At 39.5% G+C, this 23,710-nt stretch overlaps 1 protein-coding gene across 7 annotated transcripts in view; it reads left to right on the forward strand.

Moving 5' to 3' along the window:
* The window catches only part of KLHL13 (kelch like family member 13), a 199,358-nt gene that overhangs the window by 77,133 nt on the left and 98,515 nt on the right, over positions 1–23,710 (forward strand). For 5 of the 7 annotated variants that reach the window (XM_031030912.2, XM_081808357.1, XM_031030915.2 and 2 more), the window contains exon 2: positions 2,752–2,825. The exons of 1 other annotated variant lie outside the window; for it this stretch is intronic. In XM_031030912.2, the coding sequence (XP_030886772.1) occupies positions 2,776–2,825 (50 nt within the window). In that variant the 5' untranslated portion in view covers positions 2,752–2,775. Of the gene's footprint in view, positions 1–2,133; positions 2,826–23,710 lie in introns of those variants that run through there. One more of the 7 variants, XM_081808359.1, reaches the window with a different exon arrangement.

Consider the following 23,710-nt stretch of genomic DNA (forward strand, 5'->3'; position numbering starts at 1 on the left):
TGTTTTTTTAAGTTTATTTATTTATTTATTTAGTAATCTCTACCCCTAACGTGGGGCTCCAACTCACGACCCTGAGATGAAGGGTCGCATGCTCTTCCCACTGAGCCAGCCAGGCACCCCCATTTATGTTTGTTTTATTTTTCAAACCACTGCAGTGTGGTTCTCTGCACCTGTGTTCAAAATACTCTCTAAAAAAAGTAATCACTGACTATAGCTGTCACATCACTTAGCTGGCATCTTACTTGGACTGGGCAGAACTTACAACAGTCGAATACCTTCCAACCACTCTTCTGTACCCACCTCCTTCCTTAGCTTTAATCTCACATTTCTCTTAGTTTCCCTCCTGCCTGCTGTCTCTCTCTTTGCTAGCTGATCTTCCTCGGTTTCTGGCACAACAGTGTTTTTGGGATTCCACCTTCTCATGGCAAATACACTTCTGAGGAATATTTCCCAATCTCTTTACTTCAGCACTTACTTAACTGGCTAAATATCCTCATATTTTCATTTCTAGTTCCAGTCTAAATCTGGGTATATATATCCAGTTTTCTGTTAGATGCTATATGGCGTGCCCTAGAGGACTTCAGTATGTCTGCACCAAACCCTTGTTCTCCTTCCTTCTGATATTTTTCCTTCTTCCCTCTACCCTGCCTCACCTGCTATCATTACCATTTCCCCCAGTTATGTAAATAGATTTTGTCTTTGACGTCACTTTATCCCTTTAATATCTACCAGTAATCTGTCAGTCTGAAGTCCTCGTTTTCCCTGGCTTTTCCCATAGCTCTTGTCTGTGCTCTTATTTCATGCCTTGACTATAGAAGTGGTTTCTTAACTAGTCTCCATACTTCCAGTTTCTCTCTCTCTGATCTACCCCCACGTTGCAAGCTGTGTCAATTTTCTAATACATAGATTTGATCATATAGATTTCCTGATTGAAAAACAGCTGGTTTTAGTTAAATCTTGTGTAAATTGATCATTGTTTACATTGTTTACTTCCTCTCCCTTCCTAACTTCATTAAAATGAGACTAAAGAAATGGAAAAATTCAAAAGGACAAAGAGAACAGGAGGGGCAACATTGACAATTGCAAGGTTTAAACTAATTTTTTATTTAGTCAGAGGAAGTTAACAACTTGAGAATCTCCCCCTACACGAACTTTTGAGGGAAACCAACTAATTCTTTCCATACAACTCCTAATATTTCAAGATTTGGGGGCATCTGGTCTGCGGAAGGCAGGAATAAGTCTTGAGATTGAAAATGTGGGCTGTTCTTTGAAAGTCTTTATAGTAAATGGCTGGAGTTCCATGTCCTGTCATCCACTCCCTGCTCCTCAGGAGACCTGAGGTTTGTTATCTGGAGAATTTGAATGGGAGAGCCCCAGACTCTGAGATGCAGCAGGTAGATTAGTTGAAACCATGGGACTGAGTGAGAGTTTGAATACCTACTTTGGGGACTTCTGTGTTCTACTCTAGATGCAGTTGATGAAAAGGGGCAAGAGTTATTTATTTTCACATTCCCAGATTCCTATTGATAATCTAGATATGCTTGTTTATCTCTTGGCACATCTTCTAAAAAATTGTGTAGTCTAAAAAAAATTAAAATTTCTCAACACCTTAAAATTCTCTCACCACTTCAACATTTTTAAAAAAGATAAGTCCAAAGGTCAGTTGATTTTGAGATGCTTAAAAAAATTTTTTTTCATTTAGGCTACTCAATTTCTTGTAATAACAGAAAATATGATTGTGTAAATAAATAAAAATGCTAAATTATCATTTGATTTCTTTTTCAGAATTCAGAATTCAGACCCAAGAAATAGAGTACTTTTTCCCCTTCTGTATCTTTTGCTCTGACCCCAAATTAAGGGACAGGAAGGGGGCAGCGGAACAATGAAGAGAACCTTTTTTCTCTGACTTAATTATCTGAGGTCTTCACATAGCTTTATAACAACCATAATTATATGAACAAACTAAATTGCATTCTCTACATTTTTATCTCCCCTGTGCAATAAATTGATTTTATTAACAAGAAATATTTAAGTAAAGTATACCGTTCTGCTTCCCAGTATATTTGAAATGAATAGAACCCTTGAAATACACATCTCCAATGCAAAGCATTCACACGACTAGAAACAATGTATTAGATTTAGTTTGCTACCACCTCACCGGCTCTTTTTCCATAAAAAACCACTAACCAAACAAATATTCAGTCCAAATCAAGAAAACAACCCCCACTACCTATTTTATGTCTTTAAGATTTCTATGCCTTTCTAGCCTTAATTTTGACCAACCACTTCTAAAGCTGTGGGCCCTAATTATGGCTTTTGAGGCCTCATGTGCTCCTGGTAACTCGGGATTTAGTGCTGTCCGTGTCTCTACTTGGCACATGTTTGCCTCCACTCTTCACCTCTAACTTCTCTTGTCTCTCCCAACTTCACCCAGACTCCTCACGTCTCCCCAGGTTTAATCCAACTTCCCATTTACTTGGTTGTTATTCTAATGATTTCACAGAAATGCAGTCAGTGCTATTTAATGAGCCACTATGGAATTTTGTAGATAATTTGACTGTTGCAGATTCAGTTCCTTCAATGTTCTCCATTTTCTTAGTTTTCATAAGCTAGAATATGGACATTGGGAACACAGACATACATTTTTGTCTTTCTGTCACTAAATATATAAAATATTACATAGATAGCATAATTTGAAAATTCTAGTATTGATTTTTGTAGTAAATATTGACTTCTTTTCCTCCTGAACAGGTCATTATCCAAGTGTTAGAGGTGATGGATCATCTTCATAGAGGGGAATCAGTTGCTGCAATACTCCGTAACCGGTATATTTATGGAAGCAATTTACCTTATAAGTTATATAATGTCTCTCCCGCCTATTTATATACCTAACATAGTTGCTATTTGTTGAATGCCTGGAATAATATAAAATATTTACTATATGAGTGAATGTAAGAATGAGTGACAAAGAGATGGAATGAAGAGCATGTTAGCGACCATGTGTTCTGAGCTAATGAAAAAGTAGAGAATATAATTAGACATCATAATTGGTGTAAATTGTGATCACGTGACATTCAGTAAATGGAGCTATTGACTTGATTTTTTAATTTTAAAGCATGTTAGTGAATAAATACAGGTATCCATTGCTTAAGAACAGATGTCTCAACCAAGTATTTTTTTAAAATAGTATTGTCCTGTGATTGTACATTTCTGTTATTTAAAAATCCAGTTAAAACTTTTTCAGAGAGTTATAAGAAATTCTGAACTTTCTCTGGCAACTTATGATTTTAAATTCATGGTTTAAAGAAGCATAGCCTTTGCTTTGTAGGAGCAAAAGAGTATCCCTTATTCCCAGTAGTTGAATTGCATGGTTTGAGTGAATCCTTCGAAATAATATGCGGGAGTTGTCTATATCATGGCTCTGACACTTACTAGTTGTCTAGTCTTGGGCAAATTTCTTAATTGCTCAGTGCCTTAAGTTCCTCATCTATGAATTGGGGATAGTATTACCTACATCTCAGGGTTATTTTGAGGATTAAGTATCTGTGGGGTGTGGAGAGAGCTTGGCAAATAATGCATGGTATATTGGTGCTCTTATTGAAATGTAAATGTGAGATTTTAACTATTTTGAAATACAATATTGTATTTCTGAATTCTGATATGCTTTAAAATAGGTGTGTCTTAAAAGAGTAAGAAAAGATGGGGGAGTTTGAAGTAGGAAGGGGTCATATATGAAGTCATTGTTACTTGCCAGATACCATACTAGGGATTTTACATAATAATCCTATTACGGAAATATTATATGATGGGTGCCTGTTTGTTGGAATGTGTACTCTCATGTGGGCAAGGGGCTGTAAGGTAAACTGTTCAGAGATGCAGAAAGCAAGGAAATCCTAGCAGGAATAATGTGTGGCCATGTTGGATGAGAAGAGAGAAGAAAAGAGTAATGTGTGGGGGGGTGAATTCCTACTGGTGAGTTGAGTCTGCAGAGTCCAAGCACTGCTGAGTAGGAGGGTCTGTATCACACATTTGGAAGAGGAAAGAGTAGGAGGGCAGGATTTCCAAAGGTCAAGTCAGTAACTGAGGTAGTTATAGCATACTTGAATTTATTTCCATTATTTTTATAGAGGTGTAATTGAGTGCAGTAAAACATACAAACACTTAAATATACATCTTTCTTTTTATAGAGATATAATTAAGTGCAATAAAATATACAAATACTTAAATATACATCACGATAGATTTTTACACAGCATACATCCAGGTAACCACGACTCAGATCAAGATATAAAACAATTCCATCCTTCCAGAGAATTACCTCTTTCCCCTTTCCAGTCTCTATCCCCTCTACCCCTACTGAAGAGAACAAGTATGCTGACTAGCATATTAGTGTTGTTTCGTCTCCTTCTTTTTTTTAAAAGATTTTACTTATTTATTTGACACAGAGAGAGGGAACACAGCAGGGGGAGTGGGAGAGGGAGAAGCAGGCTTCCCACCTAGCAGGGAGCCCGATGCGGGGCTCGATCCCAGGACCCTGGGATCATGACCTGAGCCAAAGGCAGACACTTACCCAACTGAGCCACCCAGGCGCCCCCATGTTGCTTCTTCTTGAACTTTGTGTAAATGGAGTCTGACACTCTGTATGGCTTCTTTAGTTCCAAATAATGATTTTGAAATTTATCATTCCTGCCGGTATCAGTAGTTCTATTTTATTGCTGTGTTGTATTCCACCCCCCCTTTTTTTTTTTTAGATTTTATTTATTTATTTGACAGAGAGAGACACAGTGAGAGAGGGAACACAAGCAGGGGGAGAGGGAGAGGGAGAAGCAGGCTTCCCACGGAGCAGGGAGCCCGATGCGGGACTCGATCCCAGGACCCTGGGATCATGACCCGAGCCGAAGGCAGACACTTAACGACTGAGCCACCCAGGTGCCCCCCACCCCCTTTTTTAAACTATACCACAATTTGTTTATCCATTTTCTTGTTCATAGTTATTTAAGTTGCTCCATTATTCGGTTATTATGAATAAAGCTGTTCTTGACATTTTTGTACAAATCTTTCTGTGGCTATATATAGCCACAAAATTTCCTTTGGATATGTCCCTAAAATATGAACATATATAAATTATTTATTAAATTTATTTTATTTTAATTTATTAAATTTATTTTCTGTAACATATATTAAATATGTATATATAATTTATTTAACATTAATAGACTGCCAAAGACTTTTTTTTTAAGATTTCATTTATTTATTTGAGAGAGAGAGAGCCAGAGGAGGAGCAGAGGGAAAGGGACAAGCAGACTCTGTGCTGAATGCAGAGCCTAATGCAGGGCTCGATCCCAGGCCCCTGAGATCATGACCTGCACCGAAATCAAGAGTCAGACACTTAACTGACTGAGCCACCCAAGCTCCCCTTGCCAAAGACTTTTCTAAAGTGATTGTATCATTTTCTCCTCTGACCAGTGACAAGTGAGAATCCTCGCTAATTCTTGGTATTGTTAGCATTTTAATTTAATTATTTTTAAGTGGGCTCCATGCCCAAGGTGGGGCTTGAACTCACAACCCTGAGACCAAGGGTCACATGCTCTACTGACTGAGCCAGCCAGGCTTCCCTTGTTAGCCTTTTTAATTTTAGCCATTCTCTTGGGTGTGTAGTGGTTTCTCATAATGAATTTCAGTTTGCATTTTCCTCATGTGTAATGATTTTGAGAATATTTTCATCTGTTCAGGTCCTTTGCCCATTAAAAAAATTGGGTTGTTTTCTTTTTGCGTTTAAGGAGGTGTTTTTTGTTTTTTTTAAGATTTTATTTATATATTTGACCCAGAGAGAGAGAAATAGTGAGAGAGAGAGAGAGCACACTCAGGGGGAGAGGGAGAAGCAGGCTCCCCGCTGAGGAGGGAGCCCGGCACGGGGCTCGATCCCACCTGAGCCGAAGGCAGACGCTCAACCCACTGAGCCACCCAGGCGCCCCCATCGTTTGAGGAGTTTTTAAGCCTATTCTGAATATTTCAATATGTTGCATTATAGATACTTTCAATCTGTGCCTTGCCATCCTGTTTTTCTTATTTGTGTCTTTTGATGAGCAGAATTTTTAAAATTTTGATGAAGTTCAGTTTATCTTTTTTTCTTTTATACTCATGCTTTTTGCATCTTACCCAATAAATCTGTGCTCTCCCAAATTTTAGACTTTCTTCCTGAAGTTTTATGGTTGTAGCCCTCACATTATAAGTGCATTCTTAACCAGAAACCAAAGAAATGAACTTATGTCCTAGATTTGACATAGAATCTGAATAATTAATAAGAACACTTTATAAAAGAAAAGCCTCTTTGTAGTTTTAATTTTAAATTAATACCTTTGTACACGTAAGGGATCTGAATTATAACCTGAGCCATACCTCATAAGACATAAGGAACTAGTTGTATGACCCCTAGTTTATAAATCAGTGACTTGTAATTTCCTACTGTTACAATCTTTATTATAAATAAGACTCCTTTGAAAGAAACAGATAATTCTGATACTAAATAAACTGAGAGCATAAAAAATGATGGAAAACTGCCCCATTCATTTTATAATGCTGCATAATTCAGGTATCAAAATCTGAGAAAAATTTTGCTTGTTTGTGTATATATATTATAGATCAATTTTGGATTCTAAATAAAATATAAACCAAACACATTCAGGAATATATGCAAAGAATTGACCCCTTGTGACTAAGAATGTTTTATCCCAGAGTGTTAATTGTTTAATACAATGAAAGTTATATGATGCATTGTGTCAGTAGATCTCATTAAAAAAATAAAATAAATGCTGAAGGGGGGCACCTGGCTGGCTCAGTCAGTAGACCACGTGACTCGATCTCGGGGTCTTGAGTTTGAACCCCACATTGGGTGTAGAGATTACTTAAAAATAAAAATCTTAAAAAAATAAATGCTGAAAGTGTTTGAAAAAATGCAGTGCCCATTTTAAGAATAAAAATGTGAGGGGTGCCTGGCTGGCTCAGTCAAGAGAGCATGTGACTCTTGATCCCAGGGCTGTGAGTTCAAACCCCATGTTGAGTGTAGAGATAACTTAAAAAAATTTTTAAAAAAAAGTCAAAGAAAGTTGCTCTCTTAATAAGAAAAATAATTATCTCTCTAAAACCAACAATCCAGCATGTAATATAGTAGTTCCATAAGCAGCAACAAAGATGCCTACAGTCATCATTATTTAAAATAAATTCTGGCCAGTGTCAATAAAGTAGCATAACTAACAGAAAGGAGGAGACAAAAAAAAAAAGATCAAGTTTTAGAAGATAGACTTACGTACCTACAAAAGCTAAGACTTAAAAACAACTTCTTAGTTGATGGAATTCTAATGAGTGCTAAAAAAGTAGTGGGATATAAGGTAAAAATTAACCAATACCTTTTATTTATCCCAGAAGTAGCCATTTAAAAGGTATAATATAAAAAAATTTACAAAAACCATAAAACAGAAGTATGTAGTAATAACCCCAACAAAAATGTCTCAGACCTATCTGAAGAAAATTGACAAATTCAAGAAAGCAGGCATACCATGATCCTGGTTTAAAAAACTAACTCCTCCCAAATTATTATATAGGTTTAACATGAATTTTTTTTTAAAGATTTTATTTATTTATTTGAGAGAGAGAGAATGAGAGACAGAGAGCACGAGAGGGAAGAGGGTCAGAGGGAGAAGCAGACCCCCTGCTGAGCAGGGAGCTCGATGCGGGACTCGATCCCAGGACTCCAGGATCATGACCTGAGCCGAAGGCAGTCGCTTAACCAACTGAGCCACCCAGGCACCCGGTTTAACATGAATTTAAAGTGCTTATTCAAATAAGATAATGAGTGTATTGAAGCAGTGTATCCCCATTGTGTTGCACAATGTCTGGCATGTAGTAATTGCTCATCAAAAAAATCTAACAGTTTCTCCGATTGGTAATTCAACAAACATTTACTCTGCAATTGCTAAGTGCTAACTAACCACTTTCATGTGCTAAAATATGATGAAAATGATGAATCTTTGTTCTCATTGAGCTTATATATATTGGAGAAAATTGCTATGAAAAATTAATAAAGCATGTAGAAAGATAATTAAGGGTTGGGGCGGCAACACAAGAGAGCATTGACCTCTTATTCATCTTAGATGTTTTTAGTCTTGCTGTCTGCCATTCAGCGTACATTTTACCCTTTCTGAAGTTTTATTCCAGTGATTCAGGAAGCTCTGTGAAAGGTCAGCTGTAGGTGGCTTACTTTGCTGGGAACAGCATCTCTATCCAAACACCATCCTCACTCACACATTACAGTAATGTCTGGGAGGGCACATGGTAGTAAGAGTCACCCATTTGGTATTGTGTTGGTGGTGGGTTTTGAGGAGGTTCCTAGCTCTAATAAGGAATTCTGCAATGATGTGTAAAGCTCTGACAGTGTTCCAGTTTTCTAAAAGTACTGATGAATAAAACACAGTATAGAATACTGTCTGGTACTTGCAATACAGGAAAAAGAGTGCCGAACACTGCATAATATAGTTTCCATCCCTTTAAATAATATCATGTACTACTTACCGTGCAAGGTGTTAGGGATATAACAGTGAATGATAATACATGGTTCCCTGCCTGCTAGGTAGTTATTGTAGTAGTCAGAATAAGAAATGAGGAGCGTCTGAACAAAGGTGAGGTCAGTAGAGAAGAAGAGGGGTGGGGATGGAGTTGTGAAATATTTTGGGGTAAATTTCACAGTATTTGATGTTCAGCTAGAGTCTTCACACTCTAGTCAAAGTGATCTTTTAAAATTGGTAATCTGATAATATCACCCAGATTGCCTTCTCCTGTCTCTGACTGTTGAGAATCGCACCTGTTCTTCAAGACGCAGATCAAATTCCATGCCCTACCTAATGCCTTCCTTGATGGATCCAAGCCAATGACCAGTAGCGTCTCCTTTGCCTCTGAACTGTTTTATCACATGCGGTTCTGCACTAAAGTAATTTCAGCATGTCTTTGCTTTACACCATCATTAAGGGTGCTCTTTGAGAGAGTGACTAACTGTATCTAATTTGTATTTAAATCCCATATAATACAGGATTTTGTGCATAATAGGAATTCCTTAAATATTTGAGAATGTACAACACTAATAATTATTTGTTGCTGATGATTTTATTTGGTTAAATTGTTTGGGTAGTTTTGTTTCCCACAGTCAGGTCTTATAGTTAAGTAATTGAATATTAAGTGACAGTCATTAAAATTGTAAAATAGGCTAATGAAATTCAGTACAGAATCTAGGAATAAGCTCAGGCTTTTTTTTTTTTTTTTTACTGATATAATATATAATTACTTCTTTTTTTATTTTAAAGATTTTATTTATTTATTTGACAGAGAGAGACACAGCGCGAGAGGGAACACAAGCAGGGGGAGTGGGAGAGGGAGAAGCAGGCTTCCCGCCGAGCAGGGAGCCCTATGCGGGGCCTGATCCCAGGACCCTGGGGATAATGACCTGAGCGGAAGGCAAACGCTTAATGACTGAGCCACCCAAGCGCCCCTATATAATTACTTCTTAATAGTGTATGATGTCAAAACGGAACACAGGGCTTTGATTCAGTTCGTTAGATATTTAAAAATATTGAGCCTTTACTCTTTGTCAAGCACTGTCCTCATCTGTAAAATTTAAGAATTGAAAGATCCCATCCTCCCTTTTAATTTTAAAAGCCTGGAATTATATCACTAAGCCTGAGCACATAGTAGGTGATAAATAAACACAGGGGTTTTTTTTAAGATTTATTTTATTTTTTGGTTAAAGATTTTATTTATTTGTGTGAGAGAGAATGAGCAGAGGGGAGAGGCAGAGGGAGAGGGAAAAGCAGCTAAGCTCCCTGCTTAGCAGGGAGCCCAACTCGGGGCTCGATCCCAGGACCCCGGGATCATGACCTGAGCTGAAGGCAGACACTTAACTGACTGAGCCACCCAGGCACCCAAGATTTATTTATTTTAGAGAGAAGGAGAGAGTGCTCGCGCAGGGGGGAGGGCCAGAGGGAGAGAGAGGGAGAGTCTCAAGCAGACTCCATGCTGAGTGCAGAGCCCCATGCAGGGCTCAATCTCAAGACCCTAAGATCTCAACCTGAGCTGAAACCAAGAGTCAGATGCTTAACCGACTGCGCCATCAAGGCGCCCCAATACACACATCTTTGATTAAGTTCAAGGATGATCAGTCATGGAAGATAAGCCCTTTTATTACTGTTTTCATAATTTGGCTTTATAAACTTCCACAAAGATATGTTTTTCTGTGCTTTTTAAGGATTGAAAACTTATGAGGACCTAGTTTTTCCTTTGCTGAAGTAAGTGAGGCAATGATGATAATAAACTCAAATTTTAGGCTAGAAGATGCCTCTGAGGGTTATAACACAAGGGGGTAATACGTGCATTTCTGAGGCCACTTACATTCTATATAATGGACTTCTCTTTTGGCCCAGGTATTTTGTAGATTTGGCTTACGCGTTATTATTGTCATAACATATTGCCAAACTGCATGTGCAGTTTGTCAGCATACTTCTTCCTCTCACTGAAGACTTGTGTACCTTTATACAAAGGACACGAACTTATTAGTAATGTTGCATGTTTGATCTATCTAGAGGAATTCTCCAGGCCATAGAAAGTATTACTACCCTTATTCCTCTTCCTCTACCTATGTCTTGAGTGTTGCTGTTCATAATTCTGTACATATTCTACACATATCTTTCTGGGCAAGCTCTTCTACAGCCATTACCTCAGTCTCCGATGATAGGCTGAAGACCTTAACATTCATATCTCAAGTCTAAATTTTTTTCATGAGTCCCAGACTAAAGAGTTCTTCATTCCCCTTCTCCACCATTTTGTTTTGACTCTATAAGTAATACATATTTATTATAGAACGCTGAAAAAGAGAAAATTACATATACACGGTGGAAATAATCACCTGAAGTAATCCCTGTTAACCCCTTGGGGTTATTTCTGCTCTAGCCTCTTGGTGCTTCTTTAAGTGGAACTGCGTTTGTAATTATTGAACGTGCTCTGGTTTCAATGTTGTGGTTAAGAGCAGAGGCTCGGAAGTCTGCCAAATACAGGTTCAAATCAAGCTCCGCTACTTTTAGTAGCTGTGTGAACTTTGGAATGTTTCTTAACCTCTCTCAGTCTGTTTCTCATCTATAAAATAAAATGGTATCACTCTGTGGGATTGCTCTGAGGATAAAATAAAATGTTTTTAAGAGAGTCAGGTTCTTGGCACATGGTAAATGCTCAGTATTTGGAAGCACTCACTTTTTTTTTTTTTTAAGATTTTATGTATTTATTTGACAGAGAGAGACACAGCGAGAGAGGGAACACAAGCAGGGGGAGTGGGAGAGGGAGAAGCAGGCTCCCTGCCGAGCGGGGAGCCCGATGCGGGGCTCGATCCCAGGACCCTGGGAGCATGACCTGAGCCGAAGGCAGACGCTTAACGACTGAGCCACCCAGGCGCCCCAGCACTCACTATTTTATATGCTGTGTATTATGTCTGTATCCTGCTAGTTTTCTTAGTTGTACTGTTGACATTTTCACATGTCAGTGCAAACTTGTTAGAGACATAGTAGCTACAAAGTAGAAACTCTTCCATGGGACAAACGATTTCTTCATATGAAATATTTAGGTTGAATCCACTTTGGGGTGTGATTAGTTATAGTGTCTTCCATATATATCATCTTCTCTCTCCTCGTTTTAATATTTACCTTTTTTCCTTCTATTTCATGAATTCATTTTGTACTGGTCAAATCTTCTCTTTCTCCCTCTAATGTACATTTTGGATGTGGCTCTTGTTGAGTTTCCCTGCAGTTGACCAATAGAATGTATACTTTCCTCATCCGATCGTGTTACATTTGACTTCCTCTTCCTTCTTGATTGAGGCCATGTTTTCGTATTCTCCTTGAATGTGCCAGAGGCTTTCAACATTGTTTTCTGGCTACTATATGAAAGCATTTGCAGAGTTCTGCTCTTTCCCTGAATGTTTATGATGACAAATTTTTCCTTGTTTCTCAATACATTTTCATTGGCCCCATGCTAGCTGTTTTTCTGTTTGTTTATTCTCAAAGGAAGAAAGATTCCCAGAATGGCTTTGTACTGGCTGTTCCCTTTGTCTGAAACGTCCTTCCCCATGGTCTTTGTGTGGCTGGCTCCTCTTTTCAGATCCCTACTTAAATGGCCTCTCCTTCGAGAAGTTTTCTTTGACTACCCAGTCTGAATCAGCTACCTGTGTAGTGGCACATCACCTTAGTTTCAATCTCTGCTTCTTCCTTCTTTGTTTATTTATTATTTACCACCTTTCACTAAAATAGAAGCTCTAGGAGGACAGTGATTTTGTCTGTCTTATTTTTTTTTTTAAGATTTTATTTATTTGACAGAGAGAGACAGCGAGAGCAGGAACACAAGCAGGGGGAGTTGGAGAGGGAGAAGCAGGCTTCCCACTGAGCAGGGAGCCCAATGCGGGACTCGATCCCAGGACCCTGGGATCATGACCTGAGCCGAAGGCAGATGCTCAACGACTGAGCCACCCAGGCGCCCCTTGTCTGTCTTATTGATTGCTTTAATGTGAGTACTCACAACCAAGTCTGGGACATATTAGTTGCTCAATAAACATTTGCAGAGTGAATGAATTAACTGTTGTCCCTCTCTGTGTGCTCTTGGGTACTAATCCAACCCCTTTCTCAGACTTTTACCTACAAGTCAGTACTGAGAGAAATAAACAACCGGAAAAAAGTAAATGAGGGGCACCTGGGTGGCTCAGTCGGTAGAGCACCCAATTCTTGGTTTTGGCTCAGGTCTTGATCTCAGGGTCCTGAGATTGAGCCCCATGTTGGGGTCTGCACTCATCCCAGAGTCTGCTTCTCTCTCTCTCCCTCCCGCTCTGCCCCTCCCCCTACTCACACACACACACACACCCTCTCTCTCTCTCAAATAAATAAATAAATAAATAAATAAAATCTTTAAAAAAAAAGAAAAGAAAAAAAATGAAGAAGACCCAAATCTTGCTTACAGAAGAATTCCAAATTTTATATGTGTGTATGTGTGTGTGTTCATATATATTCATTTTCCCCATCTATGAAATAGAACTTCATCTCCCTCCTCCCTTGAGTTTGGACTTCCTGATTCACTTCCAAAGAAATGAGTGTGGAAAAGAAAAAAATAATACCTTTACAGTGAAGAAAACTGGCAAATACTACCTGTATTAGTCAGAATAATGGCCCTGCAAAAAGGCCCACATCCTAATCCCCAGAACCTGTGACTGATAACTCTATGTGGCAAAAAGGACTTTGCAGACATGATCGAGTTGAGATGGGAAGATTACCCTGGATTATCTTGAAGGGCCCAATGTTATCACAAGGGACTATTTCTAAGAGGGATGCATGATGAGTCAGAGTCAGAAGAAGGAGTTAGGAAGATGGAAACAAGTTAGAGCTACACTCTTTGACGATGGAGGAAGGTTCCACAAGCGACAAAGTGCAAGGGGCTTCTAGAAGCTGGAAAAGGCAAGGAAACAAACTCTCCCCTGAAGCCCTGCCAACATCTTGATTTTAGACATCTGACCCCTAGGACTGTGAGACAGTCAGTTTGTGTTGTTTAAAGCCACTGAGTTTTTAGGAATTTGTCACAGCAGCAATAAGAATTGAGTACACCGTGTTTGCCGAGTGTGGCACATAGGCTTCCTTTCTGACTTGGTAGGAACTCAGAAGAGGTACTGGGGTCGGCGGTGTTTGGAAGGGGCCTCCAGTAGAAAGGAACAGCACCTTTGCCAGCTCTCAGTTGCCATGCGGATGCTGGTTTTCCTCACTCTTTTGTCTGTTTGACATTTAGTGGGAAGTTGGGGAAGGCAGCCCATTCTGTGTATCTGTCTTAAAGTTTTCCTCACCCAGTTGTACAATATATGCTCACTGTGAAGTATTTGGAAAAGTATGATCCCACTTTTCTGAAGCACTCTTAATGTTTTAAAACTCATAAGTGATTATTCCGTATGAAGATTCTCCAGTACTGGGGAGCCTGGGTGGCTCAGTTGTTTAGCGTCTGCCTTTGGCTCGGGTCATGGTCCCAGCGTCCTGGGATCAAGCCCCGCATCAGGCTCCCTGCTCAGCCAGAAGCCTGCTTTTCCCTCTCCCTCTCCCCCTGCTTTGTTCCCTCTCTCTCTCTGTCAAATAAATAAATAAAATCTTTAAAAAAAAAAAAAAAAGATTCCCCAGTACTGTAAGCACTGTGGGTCCAAACCCATATAATGGCAGTTCCCAGCACCTGTCTCCTGCTCTTTAGGCTTGGCTTTGTTTAACGATCCACCACTCACTCAGTGGCTTGAGTCAGAAACTTAGGCATCATCCTGGACTCTTCTTTTTCTTTCTCATCCCCCATATTCAGCCAGTCACCAGGTCCTATTTCTCCTTCCTAATTATTTCTCCAGTCTGCTCCTCCCCTGCCTCCCCCACTGGTCCAGCCCTCCCGTGGCAGCCATGATGATCTTTCTGAAATGTAAATCTGTTCGTATCATTTCCTTGTTTAGATCTCTTCAGCGACTCAGGTGTGACAGGGCCTTTTGTGCAGCTCCCCTCCACCTCACCGGCCTCCTCTTCTGCCTAGAGCATGCATTGCAATGTTCCCCAACATTGGAAGGTGACATAGTCCCTCATATTTCCATCCCTTTTTCTGGTATGCCTTCTCTCTCATTCTTGGCCCAACCAACTCCTGTTTATCCTTCAAGACTCAGCACAAGTATCAACTCCTCTGTGAAACTTGTATACCCCCTTGCCTCTTCCAAGCAGAATTTGGTGTCCTTTCTTATGGCTTCCTTAGCATTGACTCTCATTTCTCTGGTGGTGGTAGCAGCGATCAATGTCCCAATAAATGGTATTAATAGTTCCACTGGCAATAGTCATTATAATAGCTAACACTTATATAGCGTTTACATTGGGCCAGGTTCAAACCCTGCCTATTAATTGATCTTGTTTTCATAATAATCCCCATGAAGTAGCTACTATCATTATTCTCATTCCACAAACAAGAAATTGAGGCACAGAGAGTTTAGGTAAGTTGTCCGAGTCACACACTGATACGCATGGATACAGAGTTCAAATCCAGGAAGTTCAGCTCCAGAGTCGGTGCATTTAACCTTCTGCCTCTCCGTCTCCTTCCTTGGTTTGTGAACTCCCCAGGGAGGGGGGTTGTGACTGTCCTGTGTCACCTGTCCTACGTTCCCTTCCCTGAATGCATTCCATTAACTGCATTGCTAATCTCTGACAAACGAATACGTGGCAGATAGGTAATGGTTAACCAATTCCATGATGATCTTTTAGAGAGGGCAGCAAACGAATAAAAAGGAACGGCTCTAAGTTTGGTGCAGAGCTTCTAAATGCTACCCACGGTGTTGACCCTAAGGCCAGGCCAATTCTGCTGACTCTGGGTGTATGCATACATTCTGACTGATAGGTTCAGTGCTATAAATGAATTGGGGGCTTGAAAGGGGATGAAAGTAAGTTTTTCTCTAAAAACTTTCCACTTCTCTCCTTTTCTTATCTTTCATTTCCCTCCCTTTTCATCTTCCCAGCAAATGCCGTTGCATGGAGAGTGTTAAAAGACGATGTCAAATTTCCAAGGGTTGCTGAACCCCAGCTGGGTTATGTTCTATTTTGGGTTGCATTCGGTTCTATTTTGGGTGACAAGGACTATGGACCCATGAAATAATTCAGAGCCTTAATGAATGTGGATGCTTTTAAAAAATAGCCAGAAAACAGAGGTTTCCTTTGTCTTGCTAGTTACTGGTGTTGTGTGGTATTTCAATTCCCAATCCCCCAACACTTGTTTTTTTTTTTTAAAGACTTTATTTTTAAGCAATCTCTACACCCAATGTGGGGCTTGAACCTACAACCCCGAGATCAAGAGTCGCATGCTCTACCCACTGAGCCAGCCAGGCGCCCCATCAACACTTTTTTTAGGGGTGCCTGGGTGGCTCAGTTGGTTAAGCGTCTGCCTTTGGCCTGGGTCATGGTCCTGGGGTCCTGGGATCGAGTCCCATGTCGGGCTCCCTGCTCAGCCGGGAACTTGTTTCTCCCTCTCCCTCTGCCACTCTCCCTGCTTGTGCTCTCTCTCTCTCTCTGTCAAATAACTAAATAAAATCTTTAAAAAATACCCTTTGAAGAAAACAAAATTTTTTTTTGACCATTGCTTCATTTTGGATTGAAATGAACAGAAAAAGAGTAATACCTTTACTTTTTCGTGGAACCTCTACCCTTTGATTAGCTTAGAGTTTCCGTACCTGCCTTCAGGGTTGAACTATGGCAATTTAAAGCTTTGTGAACCTTAGACGGTCCTACCATGGGGCTCCTCTGAGAGCCCAAGGCCTTAACCTGGCATTGAAAGAAAAGAAGTGTGTCCTCCTCCCTTCTTCAGGATCTCCTTATTCACAGTATGTTATGAAACGAATTCTCCTGTGTGGTACAGGCTATAGATAGCCGGAGAGAAATCCTCTGGTGGTCTTAGCAATCTGTTTTCTGGGAAACAAAGTAACAGAGATAGCAGAGTGAATTCAAATCAAGCTTGATGTTGTTTTTGACAGGAGCTAGAGCTATGCCTAGATATACATTGTCATTTATTTTTCCTGGGCACCTTATTGAAAATACTCTTATGTAACTTTGTCTGAACTTGTCTGAGCTCAGCCACTGCCCAGAGTTGGCAGGTCTGTCAGGCTTAGCGAAGCTCCCATTTTCGGCCTTCTCAAGCTTCGATGGCTATTCGCATCAGTGGGAAGCCCCCAGAACACACTTTTCTCTCTGGGTTCCCTGAGGCACTGCTAAAATGGGTAAGGGCTCTAGGGACACAACAGCTCTTTGATCTGCAGACCCTGCAGTCTGCACTCCCATGTTACATTTATCCTTTGACCGTGTCACATGAAGGGAAAGCACTTAGATATTAGCTCTTGAGCCTACCTATTCCTACCCATTCCCCTTAAAGGTAATTCATTTACCTGATTGACACTTCTGTGGAAAAGGCGGAATGCAATACTGAATTTGGAGTTTGAGAAACCGTGTTTTTTGGCCCTGGCTCTGCCATCGGCTACCCGTTTCTTTTTCTTTCTCCTTGTTTTCCGAACAGAAATACTTTCTCCTTTCCTCAAAAAGTAATGAGGTGATATGCTGAATTACTTTATTCTCCCTGGAAGGTAGACCCTGAATCAGTTTACCTTGATTTTTGAAAGGAGTTGAAAACACAGTTACGGTTATTTGTTTTGCTAATGATAGTTGTGGCTCCCCAAATAACAGCCTACATTTCTTGAGAGAGAGAAGATTGCAGAGATAGCGTTCAACCCTCTTAAATGTAAAAAGACAGGGAATCTGATATGCAAAGGTGAGAGAGTTCCTCGAAGTTCACCTAGCACGGGAAAGAGCCAACACACGAGTATCCAGGTTTTCTGATATACTTAAGTGTCGGTTATACATCAGAAAGCTGCATTTTATCTATTTCAAGTAAAAAACAAACTTCCATACTAAAAACTATTTTGTCAGATTTTCCGTATTATACAGTGCATGTGATATATTTAATATTTACAGTTAAATTGGTACAGCCTTTATCATTATTTTTATGTATAAAATACTTCTTCTCTTGGCTACGTATTTCAAGTAGTTTCTTTTCTGTGGGTTGGATAGGGAGTAAGTATTAATCTAATGATCAGTGGGGAGTAGGGACATGGATTGAAATAGAAGGGAAACTCAACCCGGTCTGTCCTAGCCTTTCCTTTGAGTGCAATTCTGGTGTATCGTTTGGCCTTAAACATATACTTAATGACACATTTACATCCAGACACACCTCTTGCCATTAACAACATTGTTAATTCAGTTGCAGCGCACTTTCCGGCCTCAGTTATTTTGTTCTCCCTAAAACAAATTGCTAAGATCAGATTTTTTTTTCTAGCTATCTATAACCCCACGTATTCGTTTCCTCTTGGTGCTGTAACAAATTCCCACAAACTCAGTGCTTAAAACAACACAGATTTGTTATTTGACAGTTCTGGAGGTTATTGGGCTAACACCAAGATACAGGCAGGGCTGCCTTCCTTTCTGGAGATACCCATTTCTTTGCCTTTCCCAGCTTCCAGAAGCCACCTGTGTTCCTTTGCTGGAGTCTCCTTCCTCCACCTTCAGAGCCAGCAACTGTAGGTTGAGTTCTTCTCACATCTCACCCCTTAGACCTCTTCTGCTTTCTTCTAATTGAAGGACCCCTTTGATTGTATTTAGCCCAACTGGGTAATCTAGGATAATCTCTCCATCTCATAAAACTTAGTTACATCTGCAAGGTTTCTTTTGCCATGTGAGGTGACATATTCACAGGTCCCAGGGATTAGGAAGTAGATAGCTTTGGGGGAGGGACAGTATTTTGCCTATCACACCCAATATCCATGTCAGCTATTCCATGCTGTGTCTTTTTCTTCTGAGAATATTAAGATGAATGGATCTTTTTCGATTGCAAATATTATTTTTTAAAACACTCATCATTAATGCTTATCCCAATACTCCCATGTACTTCCTTTGCTTATTAAGTGAATTTCCACCCATTAAAGGTTATTTATATATATATATATATGAAATTTATAGAAGTTTTGGAAAATGCAGCAAAGAAAATAAATCACACATTATTCCACCCTATCTAAAATAAACCAGTTATTATCTTGGTATACTTCCTTTCAACTTTTTCCATGCATATATTTTACATAGTTATCATGATTATGTACAATTTTGTCTTTTTTTTTTTTTTTTAAGTAAGCTCTACACACAATGTGAGGCTTGAACTTAGCCCTGAGATCAAGAGTTGCATGTCCCACCGACTCAGCCAGCCAGGCGCCCCAGGATTTTGCTTTTCTTACAAACATGATACCGTGAACACTTTCCATACTGTTAATAGTCTTCCTAATCACCTAATGGAAAAAAAATAACATTTTTCTTATAATGTTAGTCCATATTCCTAGTAGAAAACTTAGAAAATATAGGAAAGTATAAATATGAAATAATTTCCAATCCCATTATTCAAATTTCACTACTCTTAACATTTAGGTGTATTTCATTCAGTCATTTTTTTTTCCGTCCTATTTTTTTTTTTAATAAGGCAACATTTAGACTCCTACCTTCTGTGTAGCTTTGTATCATGCTTTTCTCTAATAATAATATATTAACATTTTCCCCATGTTTTTAGTATGTATTGTTTTCAACAGTAAATTTTAAAATAAATTGTATTGCAAAATTAATATGGCCATTTTTATTTTTTTATTTTTAATTTTTTAAAAGATTTTATTTTTAAGTAATCTCTTCTCCCAGCGTGGGACTCGAACTCACACCCCGAGATCAAGAGTCGTATGCTCCTCCACTGAGCCAGCCAGGAGCCCCTGGTCATTATTTTTATTTTCTTTAATTTTTTAAAATTATTTTTGAAACTTAGAAAGTACACATGAAAAATAAGAAAATTTATATCATTTCATAATTCAGTCAGTTGATATTTGGGTCTATATACATATAAAATGTGTAGTTGATTTATAAAAATGGACTCATATTATCCATACTCTTTTGTATTTGCATTTTTCACTTAATATCACAAGGGTCTATTTTGTGCCCTCATTGATTTTCAACATCATTCTACATAGCATCACATGAGATATGCTTATAAAGTACTTTAAACTCTGTTTGAACATAATAAGCACTCAGATGTCATTTCTTGTAATCGTTGTCAGCCTCATCCTAAGAATTATTTTATTGTATGTATGTGCCAAAATTTATATTAGCTTTTTTCTCTTTGTGAATCTTTTTATCTTGAAACATCTCAAATTAACAGAAAAACTGCAAGATCGGGACCCAGGACTTTTTTTTTCCTTGAATCATTTTGGAGTAACTCACTGACACGGTGCCCATCAGTCCCAAATTCTCTAGAGTATAATTCCTATAAATGAGAACATTCTCCCATATAACCTCAATTCAACCATCAAAATCAGGAAATGAACATTAATACATTACTACATTCTAATCAAGTCTATTCAAATTTTTCCAATTATCCCCAAAGTGTTCTTGATAGCAGAAAGCTCCAGTTCAGAGTCACGCATTGCATTTAATTGTGATGTCTCTTTGGTTTTCTTCCATCTGGAACACTTAACTCAGTCTTTCCTCGATTTTCATGACCTTGACACTTTTGGAGGCTATAGAGGCAGGTTATTCTGTAGAATGTTTTTCAGTTTGGGTTGGTCTCAGTGGTTCTTCATGATTATATTCAGGTCTTGATTCTTTGGGAGGAATTGCACGGTAATGATGCTGTATTCTCATTGCATCCTGTCAGGTGACACGTGGTTTTGATTTGCCCATATTGATGATGTTAGGTTGATTAAGGTGGTGTCTGTTAGCTTCTCTGTAAAATTAGGTTTTCAGCTTGTTCTCATCAGTGCTATTTTGGGGAAGGGTATTGGGAGGATGTTGAGGCTCTGTAAATAATCTTGTTCCTCAGCAAACTTTTAATATTTCATTTATTTATTTTTATCAGTATGTAGTCCTAGGTTCCCAATTTAATCGAAGAATTATAAGCTGTTATTTCTTTTGATGCCACATGGCCCCAGATTCGGCCAGTAGGAGCCCATTCAGGTTGGTTTCTATGTCCTTTTGACATGTTTCCATCATTCTTCCTTGCATTTTGAGTTATCTTTTACTTTCTGAGCGCTTCCTTAGGTTATGGTTCATCTTGGACTTTCTCTGCCTTAGCCCTGGAATCGGCCATCCTGGTTCCTTTTCATGGAGAATGGTATCTAGAGCTGAAATCTGCATGCTCACGTGTGTTCATTCTTTTGGGGTATTGCTGTCCCCAGGCCCTTTCAGTGGACAGAGCTAGGAAATGTATGTATATATATTTATACACATATATATACATATACATCTATATTTCAATATCTTTATATATTGAAAACCATGAGTTCTCACCAATACCTCAAGTTTCAGTCCAACGCCATGGAGCTCATTCTAGATTTCTCCCTTTCCATGTTTTCACCCCCTTCGTCTCTAACATTGAGAAACAAACCTGTGTCTCATTATTTGACCAATGCCCCTGGACGCAGTAGGTAGTCAGTACCCTACTGATGCATCCTTGCCCTTTCCCTCCTCAAATGTTGGCCTGCGACAGTCCCTGCCTGGCTGTGGTGCTGTCCACCCGCACGAATATTCTCCTCATTTGGTTTGGAGCTCAACTCACCGTGTCAGGCCCCCAGCAATACCACAGGGACCCTCATCCCTTGAAGCCCCCAAAAGGGCTTCCTCTGCCTCCCACCCCCTTGCCTAGGCCAAGAGGCCTTCTTTGCTTTACCCTAACTAATAATGGCTTTTAGACTAAACTCTTCAGGAAGGAGAAGGGAATGAACATTCTCTCTATTTTTTTTAAGGATTTTATTTGTTTGACAGAGAGAGAGAGACAGTGAGAGAGGGAACACAAGCAGCAGGAGTGGGAGAGGGAGAAGCCAACTTCCTGCTGAGCAGGGAGCCTGATGCGGGGCTTGATCCCAGGACCCTGGGACCATGACCTGAACCAAAGGCAGACAATGACTGAGCCACCCAGGTGCCCTGAATGTTCTCTATATTTTGACTTTTAAGTTATTGTCATGTTTTTCCTTAAAAACATAATTTGTAATGATCACTACCCTCCTATTGAATGGTTAGTTACCTCACATACGTCTTGTTGTTGTTCTTCTAAATAACACTTTCCTGCCATCAACATCCATATTTTCTTCATTATATTTGATGATTATTTGCTTCTCAACTTGAGTACTTTTCTTTAGATGAATATCAATTAGCTTATTGGTTTATTATTGCTGATTTCACTTTTACTTAATTATAGAATAAGCTGTCTGAAAAAGAGGCCGTTGGGAGTAGGATGGTTTTTCAGATAATTACGGTATAATTTGTAGAGTAAAAGGCGAAAGATTTATGCGTTTTGAAGAGAAACCGGAGTATAATTTGTAGAGTCACTACTGCTTTCTCATAATAATCATTCTAAAATGGAGATTATTTAAAAACCTGTTGCATAGTAACCTTTCCCCGGTTATTTAAGGTTGGGGTCCTGAGTTCAAGAAGTCTGATTTCCTTAGCATGGCATAGAGAGCCCTTCGTATTGGGCTCCAAACCACCTTTCCAACCCTACTTCCTGCCACTTCTCAATTCAGCACCCCATGCTGTTGCTGCACCCCATTTTTTGTCCTTCCCCAAATGTACCATATTCTTTCATATTTCTGTGATACTGTTGGATTACCCAACAGGTAGGTTAAGCACATACTTAGAGCACCAACCAGGCATAGGTCCCAAACAATGAGGGGAGAAAAAGAGTATATGATATCTCACGAGCATCTGATTTGCTGTCATCAAAGACATTAGATCGTTGTTGGATTTATATTTTGAAATACATATGAGAGAGTTACCATGGCCTTTTCTGCGATGAAAGCCTCTTGAGGTTTATTCAAGACGTTTTCTGTGCCTGTGGTCTTGCTGGGTCTGTGAACTCTGCTCCCTGCCCCCAACAGAATGACATGATCTTCCATCCCACAGCATTTGGCTGGACACCTGTCATATTACAGAGCACATGGTGTAATAATTACTTTTCTTAGTAGTCTCTCCTAACTGGACTATGAAGTCCACAAGGAAAATGAGATGTTCCTATCAAGCCATCCCTTTCCTGCATCTAACGCAGTGACTGATGCAAAGTAGAGATTCATTAAATGTTGTCCAACTGAATCATTTATTGTCCTGTCTATGGATGCAGATGGTGGCCCTTGTAGGAGAGATGAAATGTTCTCTCTTAAACTACAGGACACCTGATTCATGAGCATCTGTTAGGATAGAATTTGACATGTCCAAGAAGGTCAGTTTTGTTAGTTCGTCAGACTGCTCAGGGAATAGGCAGTGCTCAGAAATTGGCAATCTGAGAAAGCCAGAAGATACTCACGCCACAGGCGGGTCTACTGGTGGTGTTTCCTTCTCGCTTGCCCAGTGTTCTAACAATCAGGATACATCTTTAGAATTTTTTAGATTTATTCTTGTATATACATGTTTATCCAATTGCATTGGTTCTTTAAAAATCAAAGAACTGGGCGCCTGGGTGGCTCAGTCGGTTAAGCGTCTGCCTTCAGCTCGGGTCATGATCCCGGGGTCCTGGGATGGAGTCCTGCATCGGGCTCCTTGTTCTGCGGGGAGCCTGCTTCTCCCTCTGCCTCTGCTTCTCTCTCTCTCTCTCTGTCTCTTATGAATAAAGAAATAAAATCTTTTAAAACAATCAAAATCAAAGAACCTTTTCAGTTAGATCTGGACCAGAGGTGCAAGCACCTTCTGATCTGTTCACTAGAGGTAGTTTAAGGTGGGAAAGATGTGGGAACTTCTCTTGTTGGATGGAATTCCACATGACCACTAGCTTTTGTACTGCATAAACATCATTTATCTATGGGCTACCGCAGTCACAGCATGGCTTAACTTGTTCCTGTCCTAGAATTTCAGTTCTGCCCCAGACTAAAGAAAGAGTCTAAAGATCCTCTTTTGAGCGTGGAGCCATCTGAGTAGAATGTCTTCCAACAGCAGTGGTTCCCAGATGCCATTTAGTACACGGAAGCTGGTTTGTTGTGGTTATTGTTACATGTTTGAAATAAAAAAAGAAAAACACAATTTAGTGATTT

The sequence above is a fragment of the Leptonychotes weddellii genome, chromosome X (assembly GCF_054177405.1).
Source record: "Leptonychotes weddellii isolate Sample4059 chromosome X, ASM5417740v2, whole genome shotgun sequence".
NCBI classification, from domain to species: Eukaryota; Metazoa; Chordata; class Mammalia; order Carnivora; family Phocidae; genus Leptonychotes; species Leptonychotes weddellii.